General features: G+C 37.2%; 1 protein-coding gene across 10 annotated transcripts in view; it reads left to right on the forward strand.

Annotated features, from left to right (window-relative positions):
* Positions 1-22,140, forward strand: part of LOC115218121 (keratin, type II cytoskeletal 1) — a 220,083-nt gene that overhangs the window by 79,472 nt on the left and 118,471 nt on the right. For 6 of the 10 annotated variants that reach the window (XR_003882216.2, XM_029787908.2, XM_029787910.2 and 3 more), the window contains exon 7: positions 19,975-20,037. The exons of the other annotated variants lie outside the window; for them this stretch is intronic. Coding sequence is in view for 5 of the 6 variants with exons in the window: in XM_029787908.2 (XP_029643768.1) it covers positions 19,975-20,037 (63 nt within the window). In the remaining variant the exon portion in view is untranslated. The remainder of the gene's footprint in view (positions 1-19,974; positions 20,038-22,140) is intronic. 10 annotated transcript variants of the gene reach the window in all.

Here is a 22,140-nt window from a genome sequence, read left to right on the forward strand (position 1 = left end):
TAAAAAAAAAATGTACTCAACAAGGTGGATGCATGGCCTAGTGATTAAGAAGCTCACTTTGTTACCAAATGATTTCAGGTTCAGTCCCATTGCATTGCTATACTCCAGGCCTACCAATACCTTGCAAGTGCATTTGGTAAAACAAAACCGAAAGAAGCCTGTTGTGTGTATATATACATGTGTGTGTGAGGGTGTATGGCCTAGTGGTTAGGGAGTGGGACTCATGATTTCAATTCCTAGACCAGGTGGTGCATTGTGTTCTTGAGCAAAACACTTCATCTCATGTTGCGCTGTGATCACTTTGACACCTGATACAGTGCACCTGTTCGGACGATGTCGATTTGATGGAAGGAGTGAACTAATGCGCAGCACGAACATTTGATCACTATAAACAAATTATTTGTGCAGGTCATATGGCAAAAGCTGAACACTCGTACATCATCTTCAACTAGAGAGTCCATGATGTGTGTATGTGTGTGTTTGTATGTCCCTATAACTTAACAGTTCAGCAGAAGTGATTGATACAATAAGTGCCAAACTTTAAAAAATTAACTCCTGAGGCCAATTTGTTCAACTAAGCCCTTCAAAACCTGTGCCTCAGCATGGTCGTGATCCAACGATTGAAACAAGTAAAAGATAACTTATATCGAACTATCTGTGCTGATCTGCTTAAATCTTCAGTGAAATCAAGGAAGTCAAGGAAGATTTGTGATTTATTTGACTCCTTAACTCAAAGAAAGAAAGAAAGAACAAAAACATTGTACTAGGTGGATGTTAACCCTTTTTAGACACATGGTGTTTTGGTATATGTAATCAAAAAGACACAATTTTTTTTGGCTGAGATACATCTACTGAAAGATGATTTCTGATTAGCTGTTACACTTCAAAACCAACCATTCGCAACATTTGTTCCATCGGGCTGATGGATCGGCCTTAATGTCCTTTCGGCTTGTATCACTTGGGCCAATCAATTGGCCTGGTTGACCCAAGAGGGTTAATAATGACTTTGAAGAAGGAATGATTATCATGAATTATGTTGTTGTCTCATGAAGAGAGTACTCTTTACTCTCTTTTACTTGTTTCAGTCATTTGACTGTGGCCATACTGGAGCACCGCCTTTAATCGAGCAACTCGACCCCGGGACTTATTCTTTTGTAAGCCCAGTACTTATTCTATCGGTCTCTTTTGCCAAACCACTAAGTAACGGGGACATAAACACACCAGCATCGGTTGTCAAGCAATGCTAGAGGGGCAAACACAGACACACAAACACACACATGCATATATATATACATATATACGATGGGCTTCTTTTCAGTTTCCATCTACCAGATCCACTCACACGGCTTTGGTCAGCCCGAGGCTATAGCAGAAGACACTTGCCCAAGGTGCCACGCAGTGGGACTGAACCCGGAACCATGTGGTTGGTAAACAAGCTACTTACCACACAGTCACTCCTGCGCCTGGAGTAGTTGATAGTGATTAAGTAAATCTGTGATCCAGCTGTAGATTAAAGGGTGGAACCATTTAACCACACTTACAATACTGATGCCCTTCACACGTTGTCACAGTCTCACTTTTGACTCTATATTTTCTATGCATGGGTCAGACAGAATTTGCTGAGGTATATTTTCTATGGCCAGATGCCCTTTTTGTGACCAACACTTGTTTTTAAACAAAGTAATATCGCCAATGGTCAGACGTATTTTTCATGGAAGACTACAAATGAACATCATGCTTCTTTACAACCATCATGTGATGTCAAGACAAGGTATACAGGTGTGCTTGCACGCGGGTCAGTCCCACTGTGTGGCACCTTGGGCAAGTGTCTTCTACTATAGCCTCGGGCCGACCAACGCCTTGTGAGTAGATTTGGTAGACGGAAACTGAAAGAAGCTCGTCGTATATATATATATGTATATATGTGTGCGTGTATGTTTGTGTGTCTGTGTTTGTCCCCCTAGCATTGCTTGACAACCGATGCTGGTGTGTTTATGACCCCGTCACTTAGCGGTTCGGCAAAAGAGACCGATAGAATAAGTACTGGGCTTACAAAGAATAAGTCCCGGGGTCGAGTTGCTCGATTAAAGGTGGTGCTCCAGCATGGCCGCAGTCAAAATGACTGAAACAAGTAAAAAAGAGATGTATACATACAACAGGCTTCTTTCAGTTTCTATCTACCAAGTCTTCTTACAAGGCTTTTGTCAGCCCAGTGCTCTATAAAAGACACTTGACCAGCATGCTACACAGTGGGACTGAACCCAAGACCAAGACCAAATGGCTTGGAAGCAAGCTTCTTGACCACACAGCCATACCTGCACCTAGTTAAAATCAACATACATCCCTTACTTCCATTCTTCATCCCTTTTGTGTTTCTCTCTTTCTGTACATTTCTCCTAGTTCTTCTTTCTCAGATTTTCAATCTTTTGGAGCTCACTTTCTGTTCACGAAATTCTCTGAAGTCCTTGTTTACTATTTATCACATCAGCTTCACCCATCTGAGAAGACTTGCCGCCAATAAAGACAGTGCTTCCCTTTTAGTTAGATTAACATTTAGTATTTTTAAACTAGCCATATCCAGCCCAGATATTCTACCTGTTTTATGTTCAGGCCAGCCACATCTGGCTTCTCTCACCTACCCTACAATGTCATTCTAAAAATACACAATCACATCATCAAAGTCTTGAAGCTATTAGATAATGATTGATAAATTTAAAACAATGGGAATAAATAAGGGTTTCTTACGTTTGATGAATAAATCTGAATACTGAAGGGTTAAAAAGAAAATTCAAACTTGCTTGAAGTGATGTTTGCAGTTCTTTAGAGTGATGCTTCACTTTTATTTCATACTATAAATTTTATATTTTCCCTTTTCACATCAGAACAAAAGTATAATATGGTGTAGGTTTTATTTCATTGTTTGCTCATCTAAGGAGGAATTTTGGTTCCTAAACCTCCTTCTAAAATCTTTGCAAAAGATGGGCCAAGCTTATTGATTAAGGCCGGTTTCTTTTGTTAATGCTTATGTCCTAGAGCTATCAAAACCCAAATAGTATCTAGCATAAGATTGTGGCACAACAATGGATATCTGGCTCTAACTAAAGAATTGGAGACTGACTTTTCGAGTGGCCAGTGGAAAAGTATCAGCTGTCAGCCATATTATAGTTCTATGTTATAGTTATTGATCTACAACAATATTGAAGAATATTTTTACCAATATGTTTACTCAGAATGGTTGAACTGTTTTCTTTGCTCTACGTTTGAATTTGCTTTGCCTCCACACAGTGCCAATATTCTGTTCAATAACACTTTATGATTACTATTTGATGTTGAGATTTAGATGCGTATTCTTTATTGTGGCTTTTGCATGTCTATTTTTCCTCTGGTTCCAACCATTTTCTCGAATGTCTGTTTAAATTTTTTTTTATTGTTGTTGTTTTTCTTTTTTTTGCTTTTATTTTGCTATTTTGTTGAATATATATACATATATATATACACACACACACACATATATATATATATACACATATATATATATACACATATATATATATATATATATTATTTATTTATTTCTCAGTATTTCTTACTGTTCAATGCACAGTTTTGTGCATTCATAATCTGCCTTCAATTTTTACATTGTGACATACATGTTAATTTTTTTTTCACTTTAAGAAATTCAGTGTCACTTTCCTTTGTTTTTGTTTTTTAACTACTTATAAATATGTAAATATAGCTTACAAGATACATAATTCTAGATTGCATCATGTGACTTAGCTAAGGAATATACCTTTGTCTTTCAAGGAAAAATTTCTAGCAACAGGCTAGCCTCCCGATTAGAGGAAAATTTGATTCAGCTATTTTATGCTACAGAAAATAAAGTTATGGATTGACTCTGCAATCAATCAGTGTTTGCACATGTTGTCATTCTGTGATGGTTTGTCAGGAACCTCCAGTAAACCTTCAACACATATATTAAGAATACTCTTGGCTTGTCTGCTCTGTGATTGTAATCACCAAACGGAATCTTTGGTCATATATGATACGCAGACAAAATAAATATTTGCAAAATAGATGCAGTAAGTATTACCCCTGCACTTAGTACCACACACTTCCAATGTTGCCTTCATATTTTGGTATTATAAAAGAATACCTCAGTGAGAGGAATTATGGAATAAATTATTGATGTCTGGATTGTGGCAGATGCAAACTCAAAGATACCCCCACCTACCACCATCTTCTAGTTCTCATAATAAGTAAATTATCTACCACCATATAACACTACACCCCACACTTCCTATGAATATTAAAGTAATTTAGAGATTTCGTCGGCTGATATTTCATAACAGCAATAATTGGAAGCAGCTATGTAATAGACATACATCATGGACTATACCAGTCAAGTCTTGACTTGGTCTCCAATAAATCTACAACACACTGGGAAAAAAAGGAAACAGTGCATCTTGCATCATCACAGTCTAACACAAATCATACTCATTGATCACTTGCATAAAATTGAAAGGATGACCAGGCCTTTCAATTTGACTAATTAGGGAAGATGACTGTTTGTTGCTGCTATAAACTCCAGTCCCGTTTATTATATAAACAATCACTTCCAAGGAATTAAATGCACCTAGAACCCTGCAAGACACTACTGTAACACTGCAAAATACTGTTGCACCACTTTAGAATTCTGCTGCAATACTATCCTAGCGACACTATGCCAATCAAGCCAGAGTAATATAAACTGCACACGCGATAAATATTTTGCTGGGATCCTCACAATAATCATCATCATCATTGTTCGACCGTGGTAAAGACAATGGAATTTACCATGCTATGCCAGACTTCATGGTCCATCATAGCATTAAGGAGGTCCTGTTACTGGATGCCTGTATCCCTAGAGATTACATCAGGGTAGGAGAGTGTGCGCCCTCTGGTATTGCGAGTAGATGGCTTCCAGATCTGGTCATCAAATCTAGGTAGAGACTTCAAACTTGAAATCTTCAAAGCCACAGTTGAACCAATTCTACTATATGGCTCAGAAACCTGGACGTTATCAAAGAAGCTTGAGAGGCGGTTGGATGGAACCTACACTCGCCTCCTTATGAGAGCTCAAAATCTCTCGTGGAAGCGTCATCCAACCAAAATGCAAATATATGGGAAACTACCACCTGTGTCATCTCTTGTGAAAGGTAGGAGAGTCCAGTTGTTGTAGAGCTGAAAACGAGGCAATTTCTACTCTTCTCCTCTGGAAGCCATCTACTCACAATAATAATGATGGAGAAGTAATTACCGGACAACTTCTAACCTAGTCCACTTTACCTGTGTCTGCTGTGATCACAGCCAAACCCTTACAGGTATACAAAAATCAAACTAATTTAAAGACCAGGACAAAGCCTGGAAAACCACATGATAAAACCTTTGTATATCAGTGTGTAGAATGGTCTTCAACCATGCAGAAGTAGAGTACATCTGAAGCGTGGATCTGTGAATTATTCATTGTCATTCACCTACCACAAATTAGTCCTGAATCAGGACTCACTGAATTTTTTAGATTTTTAAGAAATAGTGTCGTCGCTTTAAGACCACAACTTGTTCACTGACAAAAATCCGTGTTGCATCTCTGGATTTTTGTCAGTGAACAGGTCGCGGTCTTAAAGCAACGAAAATATTTTGACAAATTAAACTTAAATGTTGAAGTGAATCGAACGGCTTTTTAAGAAATAGTGTTTATACTTATACACCTCTAATCTTAATTTTAATATAAAGAAATACAAACATTGACTTCTTTTTGCTGTGCACAAAGACCCCATATTTCAGAAGATAAAGCATGAGATATTTTCACTTAGAAATATTTCCTAAAAGCATTAAAGCAGTGTAATTGAAGAGACATGGTGCCATCTGTGAGTTGAAACCATTCCATATAAGGCCTAGTGTGTAACTAATACTTGAAAAACATCAATTTCACAGTAGTTCTTACATTATATGGTTTCATTTCACAGGTAGCTAGAATAATTTTGATTGAACAATTGAAAAGGAAATATTTTCAATCTTTTGTTACCATATTTCTGTTGAAACATTCTACCTTTCTTCCAGCTAATTTTCAAAATAATGAAGAATTTAGTAACATAATTTTAGTATTAAGCTAGCATTTGCAACATAAATCCTTATGAAATTGAGGTGGAATGTTTAAATTTAGATCACTTTAAAACTGGAAGTTCATATCAAAGAGCTAGGGGCAGTCTCAGGCAGGTTGATATCAAAAGTATTAAGAATGGGCATAGAACTTGGAAACAAAAGAAAATGCATTTGTAGTTTTAAGGTTATGAGGAAAGAAATTAAACTTAAATCTTGATATGAAAACATGGATATCTTTGTAGTATAGTTATAAACACTAATTATTCCATTAGTTCTATATTGATTTAAGGTCAACCACTATATACATAGAATCCCAGTCCTTACTGCTGTGTGGTGGCTTGTGTGTTTCAATGGCCCTACAAGATATCCCAGAGGTAAAAAAAAAAATGGTTTGCATAGGCCCAACACCCTTACCTCAAAAAAATAAAGCATATTTAAAATCACAATGGAGAAAAATCATCAATGGTCTATGCTCCAATGGGAGCAGAGGCTTAAGTAAGCAAATAACTATAAACATAGAAGGGGGAAGAGTATCTTTTAAAAAGTAAATGTAAACTTGTTTTTAGCCCTTCTTTACTGTATTTACCTTGAGATGCTCTGTTTCTTTCAATTACTTGAAATATAACAAAAAAATTAGTAAAATAACTTAGTTATCATTAAGCTAGTGTTAGGGACATAAATTGTGATTAAGGTTTGGTGGAAGATTTTAACTCAAAGCCTATGAAAACAAGGCATTTGTAGCCAGAGCCAGTTTCAGTCGGGTTGGTAACAGAAGGGTTAAAGAATACTGAAAAATATTCAATGGTTTTTTTTTTTTTTATAAATTGTCCATTGAAAATTGAAGCAAGATACCCATGTGATTTAAATCTAGCTGTATAGTGTAATTGAATTGAAAAGCCTCAAAATCGTGTTGGATTTCAGCATTCAAGGCAATTAGGAGATCAAATATTGTTGTAATGAAAGAAGAAAAATGTTTTAAAATAAATAATTGCGAATGGTAGCAGGATTAGGATCAAAGAACTAATGACTGTTGAGAAGTATCAAGCTCTCTGATGTTTCAGAACTATAAAAATGGTATCTACTTCTTGATCATTATGTTTGAAATTAATAGACAGAATAAATAAATAAATAATGATAAATAAATAAAATAGAAATTAAGAAAAACTACATTGTTGGGTTGAAACTTCTATAATATAACAAGTATTTGCTTGTGTAAGGCATCATAATACATAAAATGCATCCAGCCTCAAAATTATTGTCTGTAATTTGTCTCTAGGTATGTTAGTTAGTTAGTTAGTTAATTTGGCTCAAAAGCAAATAGCAAGGCCATGTAGGGGGACATGGAGTTAAGTACAGGGTGGTGTTCATGTAAAGAGTTCAGGCCACTTGAGGTCCAGGGAGGCTTTGAACAAAGCGGTTGTCGGCATCTTCACCATCTCATCTGGCAGCTTGTTCCACGGATCCGCAACCCGGACGGAGAAAGCTCCTCTCCTTCGATTGAGATGAAATCGTCGCAGGTAGAGCTTTTCGGAATGACCCCGCAGCCGACGCTCCAGAGCAGGAGTGAAGAACAGCTCTTTCGAGAGGTTACACTTCCCGCTTATGATGTTGTGGGCGAGAATGAGATCACCACGGCGGCGGCGTTTTTCAAGAGAATAAAGGTCGAGCGTCCTCAGCCTTTCTTCGTAGGACAATTTTTGAGACCATGAACCAGGCGGGTAGCCAGCCTCTGGACTCTTTCGAGGTGCTGTATGTCTTTGAGGAGATAGGAGAAGAGGCTTGAATCCCATACTCCAATATGGGTCTCACCAGCGTGACATAGAGTGGCAGGAATATGGCTGCTGTGAGCACTCCGAATGACCGTCGAATCAAAAACAGAATTCCGCGCGCTTTGTTGGCAGCATGGACGCACTGGGCCGAAGGCGAAAAGGAGGAATCCACCAAGATACCCAGGTCCTTTACCTGATCGGTCCTCTCCAGCAGCAGACGACCCGGCTCGAAATCAAGTTGAGTTGTAGGAGTAGAGCCGACAGGCAGATAACAGCACTTTGACACGTTCAGACACAGGTCCCAATCGTTAGACCACTTCCAAATTTGGTGGAGGCATCGACGAAGATCCTCTATACTACCGCGAGGAGCGACCAGTTTGATATCGTCGGCAAATAGAAGGGTGTGTTGCGTGAGGTCGTCGGGCAAGTCATTTATGAAGACTAAGAACAACAAGGGCCCAAGCACTGAACCTTGAGGCACGCCGCTGCTCGCACTGGAGACGTCGGACCGCGAACCATTAACTTGAACATGGAAGGAGCGATCTGAGAGGAAGGCACCAACCCATCGTACAATATCCGGATGGAAACTATATGCTTGAAGCTTGACAAGTAGTAGACGGTGGTTTACCGAGTCAAAAGCTTTGGCAAAGTCCAATAAAACGATGTCAACAGCATCACTATCATCGAGGATGCGCGTCACCAATTCTTCCATTACTAGTAAGTTGGTCAAGCATGATCTCTTCGGCATGAAGCCGTGTTGGGAATCAGTGATCGAGGCTGTGCTTAGGAGGTGGAGCATCATACTTTTCTTAAGGATGGTTTCGAACATCTTGCTGATTATTGATGTAAGGAAACCGGTCGGTAGTTAAGCGGGTCTTCGCGGCTCCCTTTCTTGAAAATTGGGCAGATTATCGCTGTTCTCCAGTCTGCAGGTATAACACCCGTCGCCAATGACATATTGAATAGTCGTGTTAAGGGCTCGCAGATGACCGGAGCCAACGCTTGATAACCCGTGGGTGTATGCCGTCAGGGCCGTGACCCTTGTTGACATCGAGGCCTTGAATAACACGTTTGACTTGGTCCCGCGTGATGATCAATCGAAGCATTGGAGGTACCGATCTATCAAATGGAGGGGGTTCACGACCATCATCTTGTTTGAAAATAGTTGAAAAAGCCTCGGCAAATAATTGACTCTGTTGATAAGGGTCCTCAATCGATACGCCTGTTGAGTCTACCAATGTTACAATCTGGTTGTTCAAGCGGGAATTCCGCTGGACATGGCAAAGAAGGTTTTTGGATTGCTACTGGCATTTGCCGCGATTTTGTATTCATAACTATATGTGTATGTGTGTGTGTGTGTGTGTATATATATATATATATATATATATATATATATATATATAAAATATCTATATAAATAAGGATAAGATTGTTATTTTAAATAGCTATCAAATCTTGTGACAGCATGGAAGAAAAACCCTTATAGGTTATAATAATTATTTAAATTATAAATAAGAGTATCTAAGATATACCACCATGCTTGAAATAGCTATCAAAACCCAATTCTAAAGCCACATCAAGTACAGCACAAGGTGAAAAAACAAAAGACAAATAAACTAGTATAAAATTGGATAAAAATACATTTCCAAGAAAGGAAATAATAATAATAATATTAATATATTTTACTATAGGTACTAGACCTGAAATTTGGAGAGAGGTGGTTAGGCAATTACATTGACCCTATTGCTCCACTGATACTCATTTAATTGACCCTCAAAGGATAAAAGGCAAAATTGACCATGGCAGAATTTGAACTTAGAATGTAAAGCTGGAAGAGATGCCACAAAACATTTTGTCCAACATGCTAATGATTCTGTCAGTTCACTGCCTTGATAACAGTAATTCTGATAATTATAATAAAAATAACCCTTTTTAATTTTGGTACAACACCAGCAATTTTGAGAAGAGGAGATAAGTTGACCCTATCAGCCCCAATATCCCTAGTGCTTGTCTGGTATTTTATTTTACCAATTCTGGTGATGAACGGCCAAGTTGACCTCAGTAGGATTTGAACTCAGAATATAAAAAATAATATAATAATGAATTTATTGTATACAGTGCTCAGGTGCACCACAACTTGTCAAAAGTGTGTATAAAGCATATGCAGTAATGTACAAATGTCTGCAAAGTGAACAGTGTATGAGTCAGATACATGCTTGTGTGTGTATGGAGGGGAGAAAATCAGGTGTAGTGTTGGTGAATCTCAGGAAGCATGGAAGTTTTGAAGGATGCAGTGCTCTGACTACTAACAACTGATGCCGGCAGTCTTAGCGTGAAAAAATGTTTCCGAAAGTCATGGGAGCTGTGCTGTTTTCTGACTTTGTAAACATGTCCATGGGTGTTAGATAGACGGAGTTTGAAAAGGTGCTCAGAGTTATTGCTTGTAAAATGGTTAATAATTTTATGGGTGTCTGCCAAGTCAGCTGCCAGACGTCAGAGTTTCAATGTATCCATGCCCAGGGAAGTAAGGCGTTCGGAATATGGCAACTACCTGATGGAGGCAGAAGAATTACTGCAAGGCATTTTGTCTGACATTCAAACAATTCTGCTAGCTCATTATCTAATAACAACAACAATCATAATAATAATAATAATAATAATAACAGTCATAACCTCACTATTAGTACTGCTGTTACTACTACTATTAACATGACATTAATATTTTTGACAGTCAAGCATGATACTACATTAACTGCAACAATCCAAGGTGAAGACAGTATTTTAGGTTTTAATTAAATGTCTAAATGATTTTTACCTGTTCTTTTGTGTAGAGTTTTTGGTTTTATAAGTTTGTTTCCTTTTTGTTTTTTTTTTTTTGTTGTTTTCTTTTACTCCCTTTCCCTGCATTTCTCCTTTTGCTGTTTTTTCTTTTGACTGTATTTTGCGTTATACGTTACATGTGTGTGTGTGTGTGTGTGTATATATTCCCCATTTAATTCCCTGTTCTACCAATTTTCTTTTCTCTGTTGCTTATAAATGAAATGAAGTTTTCATTTAAAGGTTACAATATCAATTTTTTTTTCTTCTAATTTTTTTTTTTTTTGTCATTGAAATATTGATCATTTTATTTTTTTTAATTATTACATTTAATTCCAATGTACAATAACTACAAGGTCGGCAGAGTGGTTATAGGATTGTCAACTATTCAGTGATTAGTTCAAATCTAAAACATGGGAATTCCAATTTTTTTTTTGTCTTATCTGAATATCTGAATTGTCAAATTGATAAAAATAGAACTGAGATTATTATCTTTAAGCGAAAATAAAATTGAAATAGTTTCTTTAACCTCCAAAACAGGAGGAAATCTACAAAAAATAACAAAAAAAAACCATTTTCAACTTGTATTAAAAAATTTATAGCTGAAGGAAATTTCAATAGAAGTTAAAATTTGAATTGAATATAAAAATGAAGAAAATGGCAAAAAGTTCTTCTCCAAAGTAGTTTAGTATTGATGTTTTAGTGAATTTCTAGATGAGAAAAACAAAAAACCTTGTGAAGGCATATGGCTTAGTAGTTTGAGCATTTGGCTCATGATCGTAAGGTTGTGAGTTTGATTCTCAGCAGTGTGTTGTGTCCTTAAGCAAGACATTTTATTTCATGTTGCTCCAGTCCATTCACCTGGCAAAAACGAACAGAACCTATATTTCAAATGGCCAGACTTGCCACATTCTGTATCATGTTGAATCTCCCTGAGAACTACGTTAAGGGTATGCATGTCTGTGGAGTGGTCAAGCCCATATACATCATTGGCTCTCACACAGTTTCTACTTGGCAAATTCACTCACAAAGCACTGATCAGTCTAGATCTATAGTAGAGTACACTTGCCCAAGGTGCCATGCAATGTGATTGAACCTGAAACCATGTGGTTGCAAAGTATGCTTCTTAACCTCACAGCCATACTTCAGAAGACACTGATGCCTTCTCGCCCCCCCCCCATTACCGTTGACCCAACACAACATCTAGGATGTAATGGCTGGAGGGAGGGATAGAGAGAGAGAGAGGTCTGTGCCAGTACTTGGCTGGTACACATTACAGCTTAGCAGACTACAGCAATGTAAAGTAAGGTGCCTTGCCACCTAGTTCAGGAATTGAACCCTAACCACTAGGCTGCATGTCTTCACAAGTGAAATAGTAAAAAATGAAAAATTCTATTTAGAAAATAATCTTCAAATTTTAAATTAACTTTCAAGATTTGGTTCTTTTTTTTTCTTTCATTATTGACCTTTTCAAATGCATTTAATCAAAAAAAAAAAGTTCCAATTTTCTTCTATCTAATTTTTAGCGTATGGCATCTATACTTTTTTTTTTTCTTTTTGTGACAGTGGGATTACTTTAGAGAAAGACAAAAAGAATTTGAATATATTTTAATATGAGTTATTAATTTTAAAAATATATGGTGGTGAGCCTCGGTTTTCTTGAGATTTCTTTTATTCTTCTCTTGACTTTGTGGAGATCAAACAAAAAATTACTATTGTATAGATAGCTTATGAAATTGTTTTGAAGTGTGCATGCATGCATGTGTGTACCTTTGTGTCTGTGTTTTTGTCCCCCTTCCCCTCGTGTCCACCACCCGATATCCATTGTTGGTTTGTTTATGTTCCTGTAAATTAACAGTTCAGTAAACGAGACTGATAAAATAAGTACCAGACTTCAGAAAAAACTACCAGTGTTGATTTGTTTGATTAGCCCTTCAAGGTGGTGTCCCAGCAAAGCCGGAGTCCAGTGACTGGAATAAGTAAAAAATAAACGACAAGATGCTTATATCTGTCTGTACATAGTCACAAGTAAAAAGTCTGTAGAAATATTCTATGATATAATGTAAACATTGATATAAGACAGCACTCCTGTGATATATCGGTTGTTTTACTTTTTACTTTATTGAAACTTATGAATAAATGTAATGTTCAGGATAAATTTAATGTTAATTATACATACACATAGCCACATGTCTGTATATACATACATGCATACATAAGGTGCCAAAATTTGTAAAAAGTGTTGCGCTGGCAGATTCAAGCACCCTGAACGAAATGCTTAGCAGTATTTCATCCATTTTTACATTCCAAGTCCAAATTCCGCCAGGTTGACTTTGCCTTTCATCCTTTCTGGGTCAATAAAAATAAGTATCAGTTGAGCACTGGTTGATGTAACCGACTTACCCCATCCACCCAAAATTTCTGGCCTTGTGCCAAATTTTGAAATCACTATTATTATAACCATCATCATCTCTAAGGTGGTGAGCTGGCAGAATGGTTAGCACGCCAAATGAAATACTTAGCGGTATTTCGTCTACTGCTACATTCTAAGTTCAAATTCCGCTGACATCAACCTTGCCTTTCATCCTTTCGGGGTCGATAAAAATAAGAGTAATCAACTCATCCCCTTCCCCAAAACTGTTGCCCTTGTGGCAAAATTTGAAACCATTATCATTATTGTAGTTGTTGTTAAGGCAACAAGCCTGTAGAATGGTTAGCACATCAGCGGAAATGCTCTGCGGCATTTCATCTTCATGATCTGAGTTCAAATTCCACTGAGGTCAACAGGGCCTTTCATCTTTTCGGGGTTGATAAAATAAGTTGAATACCAGTTGAATGCAGTCAACCTATCACCTCTCCCAAAATTGCTGGCCTTGTGCCAGAATTTGAAATCATCTTCATCATCATCATCATCATCATTATTAGTATGATTATTATTATTATTATTATTATTATTATTATTAGTAGTAGTAGTAGTAGTAGTAGTAGTAGTAAGGCAGCATATGGTGGAATCTTTAATGTGTTGGACAAAATGCTTAGTGACATTTTTCCAAATATTTCCATGGTCAACAAAATAAAGGACCGGCTCAATACTGGGATCAATGTAATTGACTAGGCCCTCTCTCACTAAAATTACTGCTCTTGTACCAAAATTTGAAATCTTTGTCAGCAGAATTGTGATCCTACCAGACAAAATGCTTTTCTTCCAGCTTTACATTCTGAACTCAAATTCTGCCGACGTTGACTTTGCCTTTCATCCTTTCAGGGTCTATGGACATTGGGGCCGATGTAATCAACTAATCACCTCTCCCCAAATTTCAGACTTTGTGCCTATAGTAGAAAGGACTATTATTATTATTATTATTATTATTATTATTATTATTATTATTATTACTATTACTATTATTATATATATATCAGGTCATTAAGAGTGAAATGTTTGATTTTCTTATGTACCAAGTTTGAAAGTCATTAACTCTAATGTTTTATCCTAACAATACTTTGTTTTACAATATTGAAGAGACCAAGAGATAGAACATTATCACTTTTTGAAATGCAAGTCATGGTTTCTGATTGTATTGTGAGTTTTCTCTTGTAAATCAATGTTTGTGAACCCATGACTAGATCAAAAATTTGTGTTGTTTATGAATTTGAGTTCCGTTGTGTAACCAGTGCATCTCAGACAGCCCGAAACATCAATGAGGTGTTTGGTGAAGATGTGGCGAATGAGTACTCTGTATGTCAGTGGTTTGAGAAGTTCCGGTCTGGCGACTTTACTCTTGAAAATCAGCCCCGTGGTAGATCTGAGACTAAGGTGAATAATGATGAGCTGGAAATTGTAGGGGAAGTGGATGCATCTCAAACTACACATGAGTTAGCAGCAAGGTTTGATGTTTCGATTCCAATTGTATTGGACCATCTGAAACAAATCAGCAAAGTAAAGAAGCTGGACAGGTGGGTACCACACAAACTGAACAAGCATCAAATGACACATCTTGAAACTTGCTGTTCTTTGCTGTCATGGCATAAAAGCAAACCATTTTTGCATTGTATTGTTATGTGTGATGAAAACTGGTTTCTTTTCAACAACAGCAAAATTCTGCATGGTAGTTGGATAGAGATGAAGTGCCAAAACACAATCCAAAAAAGACTATTCACCATAAAAAGCTAATGGTTTTGTGTTTTGTTTGTTTGGTGGTCCAGCACTGGTGCCATTCACTACAACTTCATGAGACCTGGTAGGTCAATTACAGCAGATGTATACATCAACCAATTGAATGAAATGATGAGTGAATTTGCAATTAAACAATAGAGATTGGTCCATAGAGACAGGCCAATTCTCTTGCAAGACAATGCTCAACCACATGTTGCACAAAGAATCCTACTCAAGTTACAAGAACTGAACTTGAAGTACTCTGTCATCCACCATATTCACCAGACCTTACACCTAATGACTATCATGTTTTCCAGGCATTAGACAACTTTTTGCAAAGAAAAACCTTTAAATCTGAAGAAGATGCAAAAACAGCATTTCGTGATTTCATCACCTCTTGCTTTCCAGAATTCTTCGCTGCCAGCATAATTAAGCTACCGATAAAATGTCAAAATTGTGTTGATAATTTATGGGCATACTTTGATTAACTGCATTGCTTTTTGTTGAGATAAAGTAAAATAAACTTTCAGTTTAAAATCAAACATTTCATTCTTAATGACCTGATGTGTGTGTGTGTGTGTGACCTTCACTACCATCTAAAAACTAGTTTTGGTTTGTTAATTAATGTCCCTGTAATTTAGTGGTTTGGTGAAAGAGACCAAGAGATAGAACAAGTACCTTACTTACTGTAAGTAGTGGGGTTGATTTGTTCAACTAAAACCCTTCAAGGCAATGCTCCAGTATGGCCACAGTCCAGTGACTGAAACAAGTAAGAGATAAAAGATATTCATGATATCCATGTATACTGTAGACTCTATCATGCTGTCGCCTAGTATGTCTGTTAAAAACACCAGCCATGGTAACAAGGGTTCTGTTAATAGTTATCAAGATTATTTGCAGAAGTACTTCCTGAAAATGGTCATTTTGTTTTCTCATTTGCCAGCCCTGTTTACGGTATGAATAAAGCAATAAATCTTGTTTCCCTGTTGTCTCAGAACTACTTTACACTTAATTAGTCTATTGTACACTGTGACTACTTCAGTTGCCTTATCCATTTCCTGACTACCTTAATTATCTTCATGTTATGGCAAGGACAGTGGTGGTTGGCATGACATTACATACACACATACACATGTGTGAGAGCATATATAGGTGTCTTAAATGGTTTTAACTGTTGGCACCATGCATTTTTCACCAATTAGTAACTAATTTAACCATGAATACTTGTGTTAGTTTGTTGCTTGGTTCTATTGTTTATGTGATAGTTTTATAACCAATCTGGTTTTTATGGAAATCAGCAAAATATAAGCAAAGTAGCTAGTTCTTAACAAGCAAAGTAATGTCCATTGCCACCTCAACAGGCTGTTCCATATAGAACAATGTTACTATTATTTTTTTAACTCCAGGAGAACGTCTTTTCTGGCTGGTTAATGACAATCTGTGTCTGATGTTTTGCAAGCAGGGGAGGGAACCAGAGGAACCAGCAGGGGAGCTGGTTGTTAACCAGTTGGAGATGTTCTCCTGGGGTTGAAAAATAGTGGTTTGTTATTGTACCATACGGAACAGTCATGTTGAAGTGGCAACAGATATATATAAGATAGTTGTTCTGTCAGCTGATGTTTTTCTATGTAGTTCTACACTGTTGCTGACTGCAGTTTCTTTGTATCCAAAGAACATAAGGAAGAGTGACATGCCCTCAAGTGGTTATGTAAACCAAGCCTTGATCAAGAGGCTCTGGTACACTTGGAGCAAATATGTAGGCTGTAGTCAGATGGGGGTCATGAAATTACTCTTTTTTTTTGGGGGGGGGGTATTTTCATCTCTTCTCCATCACTGCAGGGCTTTTCTTCTTGTCTATGCTAAGTAAATTTTTAAGTGAAAATTAGCGCCCAAAATCCAGTCTCATTCTATGAACTTGAAGGCCTGACCATAGTATCTCAGCATGCTAAGATGAGTGAAGTGACCAGTAAGCAGTAGGTTTTTTACATTGGAATTGCCTTCTTTTAGGTTAATTGCTTTACAGGGCTAGATATCTCTACCTACCTTGGATAGCTGGAAAGGTATCAGAGGGCACCAGATTACCTCAGAGACTCCACTCCTTGATTTGCTGTCATGGTTATCTCCCTTAGCCATTTCCTTTCCCAAGGCACTCATGAGATAATTTGGGTTTGTGGTTGACATTTCTTCCATAACATGCTAATTTATCAATAGCGAGGTCCCTGATGGATGCTACTAATCTGGGTCAGACCTGGGAACAAAAGTGGCTAAGAGGTGGTTCCACATTCCTCAAAACCCTAGTTCTCCCAAACCAGGGCCCCACTACCAGATACAGTTTGAAGTTATATTCAATACCAAGAACAGCAATAATAAACACTATTAAACTTATTTCAAAGATTTGATGGACCTAAGAAATCTGTTGTTCAAAACAAAGCATCTTCGCATAATAAAAAAAGCAAAATAGTCAATGAAAATATTTTAAAACTGGAGTGGCTGTGTGGTAAATAGCTTGCTTACAAACCACATGGTTCTGGGTTCAGTCCCACTGCGTGGCATCTTGGGCAAGTGTCTTCTGCTATAGCCTCGGGCCGACCAATGCCTTGTGGGTGGATTTGGTAGACGGAAACTGAAAGAAGCCTGTCGTATATATGTATATATATATATATATTTATGTGTGTGTATATGTTTGTGTGTCTGTGTTTGTCCCCCTAGCATTGCTTGACAACCGATGCTGGTGTGTTTACGATCTCGTCACTTAGCGGTTCGGCAAAAGAGACTAATAGAATAAGTACTGAGCTTACAAAGAATAAGTCCCAGGGTCGATTTGCTCGACTAAAGGTGGTGCTTCCAGCATGGCCACAGTCAAATGACTGAAACGAGTAAAGAGAGAGTATGTAGTTTGTGAGTCAGTTTGAATGTTCTTTCAGTAGCTTGCACATGCACTGCCACTAATGCACATGCACACACATTGCACACATATATAACTGCTTCGTTTATAAGTCTGTATATTATTAAACATGTAATGCATGAGGGATTCAGTACAGGTTGTAGGAACAAAATGTTTATCTACGAATGGTGATCCTCTGTTTCGAACTTTTGACAAATCTGACTTCTCAAAACATTTGGGTTTACAAAAACCAATATTGACAAAACCTTGAAGTAACCAGTCACCAGAAAATGCCAGCTTCTAAATCCTGCTTTCTCATTAGGTAAAATTGATTGAACTTTAAACCCCAGTAACATTTTGCTGAAACTTTTCTGGAACAAATAAATAACAAAATTGGATTTAACGTGAAAGATTATTTCAATATACCAAATTTGGAAACTTTGACATAATTCTAAAATTTCACTATATGTGATAGCAACAGGTAGAGAGACAGACAATTACAAGACCACACACACACACACACATTTACAAACACAGGTTATCATGAGTTTCAAATAGTGTGTAGTAGGCCTGCAAAACTGACCAGTGTTTCATTAACTTGTTATGATACCAAGTTTAAACTTTGGCTTATAGAGCTTGCAAGGGATGGTGACCTCTGGCCAGAAGACTTGGCCAAAATACTTAAGACTGAAATAAAATCTCTAGTAGATCCACAACAAGAAAATGGGTTTTTGGATTTACAACAATGACTTTGGGAAAGGTATGAATATAAGAGCATCTTATTTAGAATAAAGAGTACACTGTAGAGCAGTGGTCAGTTTGCCAGCAAACTAGATGCAAGCCTTCATTCCAAACACCATCTGTACAGTATTTTCTAACATAAGTTCTATGTAGTATATAGTGTAATCATGTAGTGTAAAAGGCGGTGAGCTGGCAGAAACGTTAGCACGCCAGGCGAAATACTTAGGAGTATTTTGTCTGTCTTTATGTTCTGAGTTCAAATTCCGCCGAGGTCGACTTTGCCTTTCATCCTTTCGGGGTCAATAAATAAAGTACCAGTTACACACTGGGGACGATGTAATCGACTAAATCCCTTTGTCTGTCCTTGTTTGTCCCCTCTATGTTTAGCCCCTTGTTAGCAATAAAAAAAAAACATGTAGTGTAAACATTCAAGTATCATCACTATCTTTCTAAATCCTGCTGCATTCCGTGTAAAAGTTTTGTCCTCCAAAGTTGTCTTAGTGTATAATAGGTCAACCTGTCCATTTTGGCTGTAAATTTTGGTCTATTTGATTTGTATGCCAAGAAATACAGTAATTATTTCTTTGTTCACATTCATTACATAGGCATAGAAATGGCTGTGTGGTTGAGAAGTTTACTTCCAAACCAAATGGTTTGGGGTTCAATCTGACTGTGTGACACCTTGGTGTCTTCTGCCATAGCCCTGGGTTGACCAAAGCTTTGAGTGGCCTTGATTGACAGAAGCTGGAAGTAGCCTGTTCTTTACATGTGTGTGTTTTTGTTTACGTTTGCACTTGTCCACAAATTGCTCAGCTATGAATTATTGCTGTCATTTTCTTGTTGATATATCATCCATGGGCTCTGTGCCTTCAGAGATGTGTGTGTAATGAGATATCCCATTTTTGAAAACAGATGAGGATTAGTGACAGGAAGGGTATCCGGCTGCAAACTAATGTCTCTGTAATATTTTCATTTAACCCTTGCTAACATGGAAACACAGATATTAAGATAGAAAAAAATATAGGTAAATTTCAAATGCTTTTGAGAAAGGCATGCATGCCATATAATCTCCTTTCCCCTTATATTCTCATCAGAGATCAATGCTAAAAGAATCATAGTTAAGTGAGCCCACCTTCTGTTTTAGTTCCTATTTGAAATTATCTCAGTACATTTATTCTACTGATGTCTTGGTGTCTTTAGAAAAGGCTTGAACATGATAACTATGCCATTTAGTGCATGCGCCCGCACACCCACACATCCACACTTCCTCCATGTAACTTAATTTTAAAGACAACCTTGTGCCTGGTAAAAAAAAGAAGTCAGTATTTGTTGAAATACATTTGTTCTTGAGAGAATATATTTATTTGCTCTCTTTCAACCTATCTCTGTCTCTCTCTGTATCACACATTCATTCACTCAACCTGTGTCTCTCTCTCTCTCTCTTTGTCTCATTCCCCACAAATGTTTAGCAAGAGGCTGTTCAAGCGTGGAACTACGCAAGTCGATTAAAGAAAACAGTTGACCATTTACAGGTTATTAAATGCATTTTATTTATAATTTTTTCTATATTATATTATAGAGTATGCATTAATTTATTACCACTTACTGAATTATTATTATAATTATTATCATCATCATTATTATGTCTTGTGTTTGCACAGTGCCACAGATTTTTAATTGAAGGGTGTAGCAAGTGAATTAACTCCAGTAGTTTCTTGGTACTTCCAATATTTTTTTGATCTTCATTCCCCCACCAATGGAAAAATAAAAAGTATTATCAACTCTAAGTGATATTTGAATGCACAATTTAGAGAGGAACTAAATACTTTGAGTAGTTTTATCCACCACAAATATCATCATCGTCATTATCATTATTATTCTACCAAGGTCATCATTGCCTTTCATCTTTTCTGGGTTTTTGAAATAAGTACCAGTTGCACATTGGGGTCGATGTAATTGGTTAGTTCCTGCCCCCAAAATTTCAGGCCTTTTGCCTATAGTAGAAAGAATTATTATTATTGAGTGAGAGAGCAGTGCATGCCATCAAAGTGATACTGGGGTACAAATATACAAAGCCCAGTATACCCATCATGACTACCCATCTGATAAGGGTACACCAAGCACGTGTATCACAACCATACGTGCAAGAAAAACTCTGCATGGCCTTGCAGATGAGGGCCCTGTTAGAATTTTCTTCAGGTCGAGTGGTCATTGTTGTTGTTGTTGTTATTATTATTATTATTATTATTATCATTGAGAAGGTGGTGAGCTGGCAGAATCATTAGCACATCGGGCAAAATGCTTAGCAGCTTTTCATCTGTCTTTACACTCTGAGTTCAAATTCCACCAGGCTCGACTTTGCCTTTCCCCCTTTCAGGGTTGATAACATAAGTACCAGTTGAACAATGGGATCGATGTAATTGACTTAGCCCCTCCCTTAAAATTTCAGGCCCTTGTGCCTCTAGCAGAAAGCATTATTATTATTAGTAGTAGTAGAAGTAGTATTAGTATTAGTAAGGCAGCAAGCTGGCAGAATTGTTGCCCTGTCAGAAAAAGTATTTTGTGGTATTTCTTCTGACTTCAAATTCCATCGAGATCAACTTTGCCTTTCATACTTTCTGGGCTGATAAAGTAAATATTTCCCAAGTATGCAATGTAACTGACTGACTCTCTCCCCTTGAATTGCTAGTGTTGGGCTAAAATTTTTAACCTATATCATTATTATTATTATTATTATTGGGGGCAGTGAAAATAGCCAAATCATTATAGTGTTGAATTAGAACCTTTGTAGTAATTGGTTTTGTCCTTCTCCATTCTGTGTTCAAATCTTGACTGGAATGATTATAAATTTTTTTTTTTATTTTTTAACTTTTTGAAAATTAAGTACCAGTTATATTCTGGGTTTAATTCAGTCACCTATGTCCTTCTTCTTATAAATATATGCATTTGTGTTATTGTAAGATATTTCATTTTTTTTTTCTTTTTGCATTCATTTTTGCATGCTTGCATGTCTGCAACGCCTCATTTGTTGGGGCATATTTTTTTCACAATTGCAGGTCTTTCATGTTTACAACCATTCGGCTGTGAAGTAGAAGTCAAGTGAAAGTCTTTCCTGTTAACAACCCCTTCACTGTAAAGCAAGGTTCAATGATTCTACTCAATTGTGAACTAAGAGTCAGTGACCTTTCTCAACTGTAAAGTAGTAGTTAATGTCACTGTTCAACTGAAGAGTCACAGCCCTCACACTGCTGTGAAGGATTTATGCCCTTGCTCAACTGTGAAGTAAGAGTCAATATCCTTACTCAACTGAGGAATCAATTTCCTTCCTCACCTGGACAGAGTTGATTTCTTTACTTGACTGGGAAGAATCAATTTCCTTATTCAGCTGTGAAGTAAGAGTCAATGTCCTTACTCAGCTGTGACATAGGAGTCAATGTCCTTACTCATTAGTGGCATAGGAGTCGATGTCCTTACTCAGCTGTGACGTAGGAGTCAATGTCCTTACTCAACTGTGATATAGGGGTCAATGCCCTTACTTAAGTGTGACGTAGGAGTCAATGCTCTCACTCAAGTGTGACATAGGAGTCAATGCCCTTACTCAAGTATAGCGTAGGAGTCAATGCCCTTACTCAAGT

The sequence above is a fragment of the Octopus sinensis genome, linkage group LG12, assembly GCF_006345805.1.
Source record: "Octopus sinensis linkage group LG12, ASM634580v1, whole genome shotgun sequence".
In the NCBI taxonomy this organism is placed as follows: domain Eukaryota; kingdom Metazoa; phylum Mollusca; class Cephalopoda; order Octopoda; family Octopodidae; genus Octopus; species Octopus sinensis.